Source organism: Motacilla alba, chromosome 3, assembly GCF_015832195.1.
Source record: "Motacilla alba alba isolate MOTALB_02 chromosome 3, Motacilla_alba_V1.0_pri, whole genome shotgun sequence".
In the NCBI taxonomy this organism is placed as follows: Eukaryota; Metazoa; Chordata; class Aves; order Passeriformes; family Motacillidae; genus Motacilla; species Motacilla alba.
This window is the reverse complement of record NC_052018.1, coordinates 74,576,052-74,589,400: the sequence shown is the minus strand read 5'-3', so window position 1 is coordinate 74,589,400 and position 13,349 is coordinate 74,576,052. Positions and strand designations below refer to the sequence as shown.

Below are 13,349 nucleotides of genomic sequence, written 5' to 3'. Positions count from 1 at the left end.
GTAGGTAGCCACTCCAAGGCATCAACATCAGTAAAAAGGAGATTAAGTATTTGGGTAATAAAGTCTACTGCAAGACTGCCTCTAGCTAACAGAACAAGACAGGATTGAAATGCATTTGAGAATGGGAGAGAAGAAACCTGAGATTTGTAGCTAAATTATACAGATTTTAAACCAAACTTGTTTCTCAGTTCCCTATATTATCATACACAGCAGGTATCTTAAACCATTCATAAGAGCTGGCAGTTTATTCACCCTCTTTACCGAAAAAACGAAACACAAGTTAATATCATGTTTTGGATTTCAATGCTTTACCTGTACTCCTTACAGATTTCTCTAGTGATGCTGAAGGCTCACTGTGCTCTGGAAAGGAATGCAAATGCCACCTAATGAAGAGGATAACCACTGGAAAAGATGAGCTGAGAGGTACAACTCACCCCCTGGCAAGGCAGGAGTACACAATGAATGGGCTGCTCAAACCACACGTACCTAATCTGTTGGAGGGGTTCCTTTTGAAGAGGGCTCGCAGCAGGCTCTGGGCTTCTATGCTCAAAAACTGTGGCATTCCCAGCTTGGCTCTGAAAGAACACAACACTTGAAAAGAAAATAGATTTTTCAAGCTTTTTTTTCATCTCGCTGTGGCGGAAACAGCTGAACTGTTGCAATCAGGATGGGCAGACACATGAAACCTGTGACCAAAGGCTACCTAAGCATAGTGCAGTCCAGAGTGAGAAGCTGATCTTATTCCGCTGATCTTAAGGAAGGTTTTACCACTGACTTTACTAGAGGTAGAGCAGCTCTAATGAATCTCATAAAACTTTTGCAACCTAAATAGGTAATTTTCCTACAGAATTTTTTCACTTTTTTAGTTTGCTATAATAAATTAGGGAATCAAGAGGAATTTAAACAATCAAACTGAAAAATGAAAAAAAAAAGTATATTAAACTGCATACTTTTTAAAGAGAATAAAACCTTTGTCTTGGCCATTCACAACTACATAAAAAAATGCACTAGTGAACAAAGCTGAGCTTCAGATACTTTTGTCTGCATTTAACATTAAATGAATGGGACAATGTAAAGGAAAATATTTCAAACTTGGGAACAACAAAATATAAGATGCTCTGCAGAAATCTGACTTTCCCACATTTTGTGGATACTGACATTATCACAAAAAGTACGATAAATTTCTTTTGTAAGGCCCTCTCAGTAATTTACTTCCTACTGTTTATTCTGAAGGCAATTTTACAGTTAAACACAGGCATAGCTATGCATGTCTTACTAAATTCACACCTCGCATGGCTTTGGAAAGTTCATTACACCCATCATTATTCTGTACTCATCAAATACTTGGGCCCTATGGAGTCTCCAGAGAGTAGAGTTAACTCACAGTTAGAAGAATGAAAGCAGTTTTGATACTCACTTGAGAATGAGTGCCATTGTCTCCTTTCTGTCTTTTCCCTGGAAGGGTAATGATCCCGTCAGCATCTCAAACTGTGGAGTAGCAACAAAATGATAAATCAAATGTGCATTGGGATGGTCTGCATAGCTGACCACATCCATCTTCTATTTCCAACACAACTGAAAACTACAGGAAAAGAAATGATCCAACAACCTGTGCACACAAGAAAACGGCACAGCAAGTCTGGATGATTGTTCCTTTCCAGAGATGTGTTACAAACTGTTTACACTGACAGTTGTTGTCAAGTTTTGGTATGCTTGGGAAGAAGTGTCACATACGGTCCTTCTTCCAGCACCTGTTTTATGACCAATGCTGGCAATGAGGTGTTTGGCTGGAGGGACTCTTATCCTGCATGGATATGGCTCTTCTTAGGTGTTTGGCATGGTCTACCATGCAAGGAAAATGGATTTGATATGCTACTCCCCACCTTTTTGGGTTGAGTCAAACTACTTCTCTGACTGTGTATTTGCAACACTTAGAGATGCCTCTCCAATATTTTGCAGGAGAAACAAGATTAAACCCCACCTTCTCAAGGCTTTTGAGTGTGCCTTTTCTCTCCTGCTTTGGTTCCTCTGGCTTTACTCGCTGATGAATCTCATAAGTGTCACATTTAACTGAACCCAAATCTCAAAGCAAAACTCAACAGTCATCATCAATTATTTGCCTAAGTCAAGTGTTGAAACATCAATCAGCTATGGTTCCTTGGAGACACGTTAGTGCTTTTAGTAAATTTGACATGAATTTCACATCTGTAAGAAGTGAAAAAAGAAGACAGAACCCCAGCTGAAGGAGCTTGCCTAACTTGGATTCAACACCAGGTCTTTCACACAGCTCTCACCCCATGGTGTTTTATGGAGTGGCAGCTGCCTTCTCTGAGAGAGGCTGGCGGCTGTGCATTACCAAATATAAAGACACCAAGAACATAATTCAGCTTGGACACAAAGGAAAACTGTGTCGTCCATTGAGGGGAAGGTGAACTGTTACTTGTTTGTGTCTGTCACTCAGGCTTTGGATCTCTTCTACTATAGTAAGCTAATTAATTAGTGTAATTAATTAATCTAATAATTCATACTCATTGCTATAAGTAAATACCTGCTAAGGCAGGAAAGATTCTTCAAGCCTTACATACTTTTTGTACCTTATCTCACAAGAAACCACAGTGCTCCCAGAAAGCACCTTCGTGCTAAGAAGGATTCTTAGATTACCAAAACCTGTGCCCCACAGCCTGACCCTTCCTCTTGCCCAGATTAAATACAGCTATACCAGAAGAAAAATATAGAAAACAGAAGAAAACTAATGGTGACCCTACTATGCTAATTTTGGGAGAAGGGCAGAGAAGCCAGATTATTAACTGAATATAGTTAATTGAAGGATTAATCTTCATTAGTAACAAATTACCTCAAGGCACTAAAATGCATAGTAGAAACAGAAATAAAACCACTTTAAACAAATTTATATGGCTGCCAAATATAAACAATATTTGTAAAAAAAAAAAAAAAGCATTAACTTCTGCTTGGGTTAGGGGAGGCAAGAAAAGAGCTGCCTGGTAGACCTGGAGGAAAGCCACTCGTTTTCTACAAAGAAACATAACGGGGGAGAATTTTTAAACCTGCCTAGATTACACAGGAGCTTAAATACCATTTTCAAAGTAATTCTGACCTATTACAGCCTAGTCCTGATAAAATGGGACTGGGAATGAAGGGCAGAGAACACTGCTTCCCAGGGCAACAGCAGAAATGGTACAGATTGTACCAAACCCTCCTCATGATTTGTAGAGCATTTATGCTCACAGTAAGTACCTAATGTTCACTTACACTTGCTCACATTACTTTGTTATTATAATAAATCTAATTTAGTGGCACCAACAATGGCTGCTATGTCTCATTTATGCTGGCATAAATGGGCTTGACACTGCTGATGCAGATGGTACAGATACAAGCAACTGCTTGGTCAGTGACTACGTGGGAAAGGACTGTAGTTCCCACCCACTCCAGTATCCCAGGAATACCTGCAAATGCACCGTGACTGCAAGGGACGGAAACAAGAAGAAAGGAATTTGGAAGAAACTTCAGTTGCAGGAGGGAGCAAGGGGAATGACTCTGCTCTGGAGGCTGCAGGAAACATTTACTGTGCTGCTGTAATGGCCAGCACTGTTACCACATCTCCATTTGTGCAGGCCTAATGCTGAGATTAATTCAGGTTCAGAAGAAATGCAGTTAACATCAATATTTAAAGAGAAAGGCAGCCATGTAAGTTAAGTGTACCAGAGCTTTTTACTTTAATGACTTAGCTAAGCAGCATCTGGAAGAAAGCATTAGTTTCTCAAGTGCAGTCCTGACTAAATCTGTTGACAGTTCAAAATGAAAGAACAAGACTGAAAAAAAATTTGAAATTGTTCCTTTAATCAGTTAAAGCTATCGTTTCACTGCACAGTGACCTGTCTTCCTGCCGATTTTTCCATAAAGTCAAAAATCTTGCTAAACCTGAAAATGAAAACTGAAGTGAGAACATGCTGCTTACACTCATGCACATAAATACAGAGCTGTATGGGTCACAGGCTGACAACAAGCTGAGACTAGGGGTGAATGAACTCTGCAGTATTTTTGTCTATTAAAGCAGTCCCTATAGTTTTGCTGGGGGACTCAATTTTCATTTTCTCTACTTCCCCATCTGTAGAAACCATCTGTTTGCTCCCTCCTTCCCACCAATTCACTTCCCAGATGTTTTAGGAGGGCCATCTTCTGTCAGACTTTTGAAGGCTGCACCTCCCTCCAACCTTGACTTCCATTCTGTACCAAAGCAAGTGCAAGAAAGGCAAATAAATATTCTTTGTTCCAATTCAGCTGCCTATTTAGAGAACCACAGAATTTAGGCTTAGTGGGGCTCTGGAGTCACATGAGTCACCTCTGCTGAGGTCTCAATATATGACACAGTGCTCCCTTTCTCTAGTTTTCAGGGCAGTCTCCAATTTTGGTAGGCAAAGCATGAGCACCTCCCAGAAGATATACATGTGGGAAGACCTTGGAAAAGAGTGCCACATTTCCTGAGGAAATTCAGGATTCAAGAAGTGACCCAGGAAGGTTATTGGAGAAGATAACAAGTGAGAAAAAGATCCTCAGCCTGGGTAATGACCACAGGAATCTTCCTAATGGATGAAAGGAGAGTGGGTTGTGCAAACTATTTCAGCCCAAGTTTTCTGAACACAGGATAAAACTCAAGAGTTACAAAGAAACTTGAAACCATTTTGTTTTGGAAAACAGAGAGAGACACTCTCATCAGAATGGTCAGATTGTCCTCTCAACACTTCCAGTCATTTTCCAGGTATCTGCTCAAGCACTCAGTTTAATATTTGCAAAATGCATTGAATATTTTTCATTATCTGTGTGTGTGAAACATAATGAATTAGTGCTCACAAAGGGCTGAACGCCTTAACATAGCAACAAGCATAAACATTCAAAATAATGTTAATGAAGGACATCTCTTGCACTGGGATTAAAAAAACTGTAATAATGGGATTTTGTAAAAGAATATTGATGTCTTGCATCGATTTGTCCAATGTCACTGTATGGTTTCTACAAAATTAGTACAGAGCTGAATACTCTGGATACCAAAGGCACATTTTCTTTTCTTGTAAAGACTTAATTACTTGCTGACACATATGAACACATTTTTTCTGGTTTGGGACTGCTACCAAGTCATCACAGCCATTTCTCTAATTATATTTCCCTCTCTACTCACATGACTCTCAAAGGTGTACAGTGTTTTTTTCCTGAACTGAAAGACATACAACTTTCATAAGGTCTGTGACCTTGTAAATCAGCTGGTAGGATGAACTACAAAAGCACTGCTTTGTGAGGCCTTCCAAGAGGTTTATACATGATAGATCAGGCAGACCAGTTTATCTGGGCTTCAGAGATGGCAGATGGGGGCGTCAAGGCTCTTGCAGTGGACCTTAAAAAGTATTAGTTACATATCCAACTTTTTAACAATGTAGGCCTGACACCTGTACATGAAGATCTCTTGATGCAAAGCTTTTGCAGAGTATATCCTATCCAAAACCTCCAATGCAGTGAGCAAGATACAGAAAGGCAGAAAAGGAAAACCATCTGGTCATGATAAACCAGATAAATTCACCAGCAGAAATTAGAGAAGTGTTTCACCAGTCATCACCACATACTTAACGAAAAGCAGGGACTGTCCTTGGGAATGCTGGAAGGGGCAAATTTTAAGATCTGTATAACTGTACCTGCTGACATACAGTAAGCTATCATAAAACAAGTCAAATAAGCTGAGCAGCAAACAAACAGACAGGTAACACTTTCGGTTGTGTGGCCTGTGTCAAAGACCCAGCTGGCAGTAAATGAAATTTTACTGTTGTTGACAGTAAAAATTCTGGTGAATAGTAATTCACAAAATAATTAATTATTAACACAATTAATAAATAAGACTAGAACTTAGTAATTTTCAGACAAGTTTGTTTTGCTATTAATAATCACAACATGACACAAGAGGTGTGCAAGGATCATTCAGTTTGATTCTAGTCTGTGCCCTGGTCAATGGGGGTTGGCAAGAGAAGCAGCAATCCCTCTTCACAGAACAGAACAGAAAAGAGTGTTTGGTTGCTCTGATGATGAGGAAGATACAGACCATGCTATAACTATAAGCATAATATATTCTCTTTCTTTGGTAAGAATTTTAGATATGAAAATTACACTATCACATACACTTCTTTTGAATCTATGCATATTTCACCACTGGTATATTTTCTTCATCTATTTTAGATCACACTGTAGAGTGCTCAGGAAGAAATGCTAATGAATAATTTGAATACAATTTAATTATCTTCAGTTTTTCAGACTGACAAAAACAGCTTCCATAACAGAACATACATGTGACAGAACAAGGAAAAATAAGGAGAAAAGAGCACAGTGAAAGACAGCATCAGAAAATCCTCCCAGCTGTTTAGTGTGTGGGAATAAACGTTTTTTGGTCCCAACTAGATAAACGTTGAAAAGGAAAAAGGTTGAACTGATTGACATATTTTTGTCTAAGATGTCTGGTAACACTTAAAGGCTTAAAACATTAGCTTGGAGTTAAAAGGGTTTTACTTTCTTTAATTCATCTCCTTTTATAGGGATTCTTATCTTTTCTAATTCTAATATGCTGAATCCTTAGGGGAGAGTTGAAAAAAGGAATGGAAATGAAAAAAAAAAAAAAAAGCACTAGCAAAACCCAGGGAGGAATAATCCAGTTTGTTAAGAGTTTATTAGCTGGTGAAAGAACAATTTATACACCATATGCACCATCTTTTGATGGGAGACAAAGAGTGAGAAGATTCAGCTATTCACCAAACATAAACATATAATAAAAAAAGTTTAAGGGTAGGGATACATTTATTCTATGAGACTAACCCTATTGATTTTTGCGAATAAATGTACATGGTTTAGAAGTGCTGAGCATCCCCAAATGGATTTGTGGCCACAGGAGATAAGGATATTCCACTCCTTTTATAATTCAGGCAATAAATTACAATATTTATGTAGATTAACTGCTGCCAACCTGCTAGATCAGTGATGTAGGCCCTCCCCAACCCAAATTTTCACTGTTTTTCACATTTCCTATGCTTCCTCTAGTGACATCAGAAGTCCACTTCAGGTGAACAAAATTTCAACATATTCTATGGATTTTGGTATGTAGCGCAATACATAGCTACCAAAACCAGCCTCCATACCACAGGAAATGTACTGGAAACCACAGAGGCTGTATTGGAAGAGCACATTGCTATGCTAATTTCTGATTCTGCCCTGGTTCTGCTGTGGCAAACATGGTGAGGTGCCCTGTGAGCCACAGCTGCCTGGGGATGGCCATGCCCTGAGCACAGAGTAGATCTGCAGCCTGCACACCTCAGGAGAGAGCAGCACCAGCTCCGTTATCCAAAAATAACCCTGTGAGAGAAGCAGGTGCCTGGTGTCTGGGCTCAAGGGACAGCACCATGCTTGATAAAACAATGCTTCCAAAAACTTACAGTGTTCATACAGCTCTGAAAAAAAAATCAGTGGCACAAATCAACTTCTTGATCTTTTCTTCATCTACGTCATCTACGTCAGCAACAACAGCACATACACTGAAGAGGATGGAGGGGTGCAGGGTGAGGGGGGCAGGAGAGTGTGGCTGAGTTTGAGGGTCCCAGGACGAGGGAAGAGATGAGAATATTGACTCCATGTTTCAGAAGATTTATTATATTATTTTATATATTATATTAAAAATGCTAAACTAAAACTATTCTAAAAGAGCAGAGAGAAAGGAATAGAATGGAATAGAGAGGAATGATAACAAAAGCTCGTGACTCTCAGGGATTCCAACTCAGCTGGATCTTTGATTGGTCATTAAGAAGAATCAATCCACGCAGTCCAATCAAAGATGCACCTGTTGGTAAACAACCTCCAGACCACATTCCACAGCCATCAGATAGTTATTGTTTACATTTCCTTTCTGAGGCTTCTCAGCTAGAATAGGAGAAAAATCCTAGCAAAAGATTTTCATAAAAATATGGTGACAGGTTAGCAACTGAACACGCAATTTTAAAAGGCTGGCTTGAGGAGAGTGCAATACCTCTCTGAAAAACCTCACTGATACTGCAGTTTTTATCAGAGGGATCTGATCCCTCCCACAGCCACCCCTCCAGCAGATGAGCACAATTTCTGCATTACCATGAGCACGCCAAAGGACCACCAGTCGGCACTCTGCGTGTGCCCTCGCCGGTTGACCACCTCGGGGGCCATGTACTCTATTGTCCCGCAGAACGAGTACGCTCTCTTGTCGTGGTCGATGGCTTCTTTGCTCAGACCAAAATCTACATAAATTGAAGCAGAACAGGACTTGTCAGCTCTCTGAAAATTATTATTTATGCTTTTCCTCGCTTAAATTGTTTGAACGAAACACGCCAACCAGCTGGTGAAGTGCCCTTCTGTCCCTGTGCAGAAAGAGGCCACAGCCACAGTGTGCTGGAGCCCTGCCTACGTGGAGTGCCTGGCACTTGTTAATACACCCTGAAAACAGGCATATCATTTTCCCTGTGCAGAATGAGGTTCTGGCTCAAGGCAGAAGGGAGTTTAAATAAGCAGATTTATACAACTCAGGTTTGGTGAAGGCAATGCTAGCACGGATTCTTGTGCAGCTATATTCCTAAGTATTAGGAATAATAATTCCCGATTACACCAGTGAAAAGGTTGGCTAGACAGTGCCTCTAGAGTGGGAAAGGGATGTCTTTCCAACCATCCTCTGCCTAGATTAAATAGTCATATTGGAAGCATCCTTCCATTCACAATGGCAATCAGCCACACCTGCCTGCTTCACATCAGTCAAGAGCACAATTTTACCAAGAAAATGCTGAGCTCTCCATGTGCTGTGCAGCAAGGGGGTTGACAAATCGACAGAGAAGCTCAACACTCAAACTCTTCTGGCTTCTAGTTTTTGTAAGCAAACTCCTCCCAACCAAAGACCAGGATGCATGCAATATACTACAGGAAAAAATAAATCAGCTTATAGGCACAAAGTTTTCTGTTTCTCACATACCTGTAATCTTAATGTGACCCTCTTCATCAAGAAGAATGCTATAAAGCAAAAAAAGAAACATTCATTCATTAGCCAGGCACAAAGTGCAATTAAAAAACATGAATAAAAGATGTTTAAGTCAGGCAAAGAGATATTGCAAAATTCAAATACTTATGTACACAAAACCTTAGTGGATTCTATGGCTCCAGAAAGAAAAGTGAACCTCAAAGGTTTTTTAAATTTCATGTCTGAAGCACGCACAGCCTGAGGCAGTTCCATGAGGAGCCTCCTCTGTGCTCCAGAGGATGTTCAAGGAGGGCATGCAAACGGAGCTCAGGAAGAACAGGGTGCTCAAAGCCAACGGCTGCAGAGTATATGCTTCCAGCAGGAGAAGGAGCTAGATGTTTCCTGTTCTTGTCTTAGTAAAAGGCAATCACACAAATAATCAAGGCTTGGACTCGCTGGACCTAAATTAAGTCCAAAAGTTCATGCTGAAGTAATAAAATCATCGTAGAGCACAGTGACTAGTCACAGCCTAACTGCATGGATCTCAGCCTCTGCTTATTTTTTCCATCCAGAGCACAGATGAAGCCAAATTCCTGGAAGCCAAATTCAAGGGTTCTCACATTTGCCACCTGCCAACATATTTTTTCCTCACAAAGGCACTCCAGCATTTCTGTAGATCACAAAAAGCAGTGCTAGTTTTTGTGGAAACAAGAAGGAACACTGAATTTGAAAAATAATGATTTTGGTAAATAAAAACTGACACACTAATAAAGGTAGTCTTTCTTCAGTCCTAGTTAGACTCAGCATATTCCTCTTTTCAAACTGATCTAGCATGGTACCAGCTATTTTTATATTCCTCTTCTTTTAGAGAATCACTTTAATATAATTATTCAGGAAGAAAACATGATAGAAGTGAACCAAATATAATGGGCTATACCTTTTGTGAAAAGTTGTGTCTGAAGTCGAACATAATTGAAAAAAGATGCTCTTCTGTCATTCATGTGTTTAGAAAAAGCTGCTGTGCAAGTCATCAATGGCCAGCAATTAAGTCAGTACCACAAGTCCAATAATTAAAGCCTTTTGTTCTCAATAAAAGCATCTTACCTTCATTCTTTCTCCTCCTTTTCCCTGAACACATAATTTTCAAGTACTAGTCCATACCAGGCATGTTTAAATGTAGTTTAGTGACTGCAACCCCTAAACTTGTGTTTCAGAAGACAACAGGAATAAAACACCTGCCAGTGTGAGTGAGCATGAATGTATGAACTCCCCAAACCTCGATCGGGAAAAACAGCAGGGGGAATAGAGCTCCCAGAAATCACCCAAAATTTTGCCCCATGCCCAGGAAGCCCCTGTGAATAACTATGCAATTAAAAGGGAATTTCCCCAGAAGCATTGATTTTACACTTAATGGGTTTTAAATTTCATAATTTCCTACTGAAAATCCATGGTGCTTTATAGTATGTACATGATGTGTGTTTCCCATACTTGCCCTGATTAAAGGGCTCACACCTCACCCTCATTAAAGGGATAAAGGCAACACCAACAGAGCTTTCAGACTGATAATACTGTCTGAGGTTGAGTCAGAAACATACAGCAACTCTTTCTCACACTGTTTGCATGAGCAGCAAAATGAATAGATCCTGGCTTCCAATGGATGTGTATCCCATACCCCCTAAAACATGAGCTTCTCATGACATGAGAAGCATGCATGCATTCACTGGACATGAGCTTCTCTGTCTCATGTTCCCTAATCATCCTTCCACCATGCCCTCAGCTGCTGGCAGTTTCCTCTCTGGCCCCTGGCAGCACCCTTTGGACATCTGGGTGCCTCCACATTTGCCATCTGACAGCACAAATAATACTACAGCTACTAACCAAAGATTATATTTAATGTAAAAAGAAAACAATATGCTAATAGTGAGGAAAAAAAAAAGGCAACTGTTACACTGAATTATCTTAAAGTGAAATTAAGGAGAAAAGAACAAAGTACCTGGTTCTGAGAATGCAAATTACAAAAACAGACAAATAGTTTTCCTTTGACAGTAGAAGGAAACTTATTATCTGATCATACTCCATACTCCTTTTATCTTTGTCACCTTACAATTCCTTTTTTATCTCACAATATCCATAGCAGACATTCTATTGTGACAATCACAATTACTTTAGCTATGGTTTGCAGAACAAACTAATCTGAAATAAGATAGTATTATTCTATGGAAGGGGAAAAATGACCTAAAGTTCTTAATATGATTCAGGCTTGAGAATAATCTTTCATCTAAATTAATACTTTGAAATTATAAAAACCATAAAAAAAGTAGACTACTTTTAAATGCTAAACTAGGTTACAATCATACTGAATGATAAACTTCAGCTAGAAGGTTTTTTCTGTTTTATTTGCTCAGTCTAATGCTTGAGTGCTTTTACAGGATACTGCCATTGTAAACCTTCTCTTCAAAGCAGTAATAACAGTTATTAGGTGAAAAATATGCCAATAGCGTAAATAAGTGAACCACACATAGGCTTGGAACAAAAAATTCCACAAAATAAGGGTGTCTCTTAGAGGAGACTGAGGGGAGACCTCATCACAGTCCACAGGTTTCTCAAAATGGGAAGAGGAGGGGCAGGCACTGATCTCTTCTCTGTGGTGACCACTAGCAGGACCTGAAGGAATGGCCTGAAGCTGTGTTAGGGAGGTTTATGTTGGATATTAGGAAAAATTTCTTCACCCAGAGGGTGGTTGGGCACTGGAACAGCTCCCCAGGGAAGCAATCACAGCACCAGCCTGACAGAGCTGAGGGAGCGTTTGGACAATGCTCTCACACACAGGGTGAGATCCTTGGGATTGTCCTGGGGATACTCTATTATTCTATGATTGAACTTTTTATCATCAGGATCATCCCACAAACATTCCAACTGCTTTCACTGACCTCAGTTTAAAAGTATGCCTTGAGAAGGTAAAGGCTGGAAATCTCCATGCTAGAGCCTGGGGCAGCTAAATTTGCAGTAAAGCAATGACACAGTCCAAGTTACAGGAGAAGTCTCATAGCAGAGCTAGGACTGCAAACTGCTAGGGGTTGGTTCGGTTGGGTTGGTTTTTTTTGTTGTTGTTGTTTTTTGTTTTTTGTTTTGTTTTTTGGGTTTTTTTGTGGGGTTTGTTTTTTTGGTTTTTTTTTTTGGTTGGCATTTGTTTTGGTTTGGTTTTTTCTTTTTTTTTGGTTTGGTTTGGTTTTGGATTTTTTTTGATGATCTAAGTTCCTTTCTAAGTGAGAGCAGTTTTGCAGAAGATTCAACCCACACTTTATGTTAATCAGGAACTGTAGCTAAATTTTCAGGTGGGAGAAAAAACCTGAGATTTATCAAGAGTGTTTTATTTCATTTTGTTATGAAAGTACCAGATGAAGCAGTCAAATACCTATTAAAGAGATGAAGATCCTCACAAAGTGTGTTTTGTGACATTTCAGTGTCTGCGTGACCCCATGCTATCTCACCCTGCTGAATGTAAATTCCTCTCTGCTGTAGCTTTGTTGACACCATGAAGTCAAAAAGGGACTGCTTACATCAATGGAAGCTTTCCACTATAATCCTTTGTCTCTTACTGATTCTCAGATCTCCCCTCTCTACACAGGGCAGTTACATTCATAAATCAGTAGTCATGGTCAGCAACATGCTGCATTAAAAAGTGGTGTTTGGCTTTCTTTGAGTATAGTGTCTACATTGTCCCTTGTGTAAACAACTCAGGGCCTTAAAATGTACATCACTCCTTGTTAACCTAAGCCCCCATTCCAGAACTCAAGGTCCATCTAAGTTCCTGAAAAGAGAAATGGAAAGTTTAATAACAGTCTGTCCAATTTCAGATGGTAGAGTTATTTCTAAGTCACTCATGCCCTTAAACCACAGCATAAGAAATAAAATATGCATCATATACTACTTTATAATAAGTTCCCATTTTTCTATTTTGGTATATTTACCATATATACCAAGGTATATATACCATATTTTATAGCTTGGTTGTGCAGTTCTTAAGTAAAAACGTCCCTCACCATTTAAGGAACTCAGTGGCTTCCAGCGTGACTGAACAGTACCTTGTCCCACAAGGCATGCCACTGAAATCACCAAGACAACTCAAGGAGAAGAATTTGTCTGCAACAATTCAAGAGAAGTATCTGCTTGTTCCAAACAAGACTTTAACCAGAAAGCTCAATTACTTGTCTTTTTGAAGTAAGTACAGCTGACTTGAGAACAACTCCCAGTTGCACTTGAAATTAACTCATAGCTTTGGATTGTTAACATGGATTTTTGCTCAGGGAATCTTAAAAAAAAAAAAAAAAAA

At 39.5% G+C, this 13,349-nt stretch overlaps 1 protein-coding gene across 8 annotated transcripts in view; it reads right to left on the bottom strand.

The window, feature by feature from the left end:
* The window catches only part of RPS6KA2 (ribosomal protein S6 kinase A2), a 275,673-nt gene that overhangs the window by 48,895 nt on the left and 213,429 nt on the right, over positions 1-13,349 (bottom strand). For all 8 annotated transcript variants that reach the window (XM_038133585.1, XM_038133590.1, XM_038133584.1 and 5 more), the window contains 4 exons: positions 9,032-9,069; positions 8,167-8,309; positions 1,418-1,488; positions 487-575 (listed from right to left, as the gene is read on the bottom strand). In XM_038133585.1, the coding sequence (XP_037989513.1) occupies positions 487-575; positions 1,418-1,488; positions 8,167-8,309; positions 9,032-9,069 (341 nt within the window). The remainder of the gene's footprint in view (positions 1-486; positions 576-1,417; positions 1,489-8,166; positions 8,310-9,031; positions 9,070-13,349) is intronic.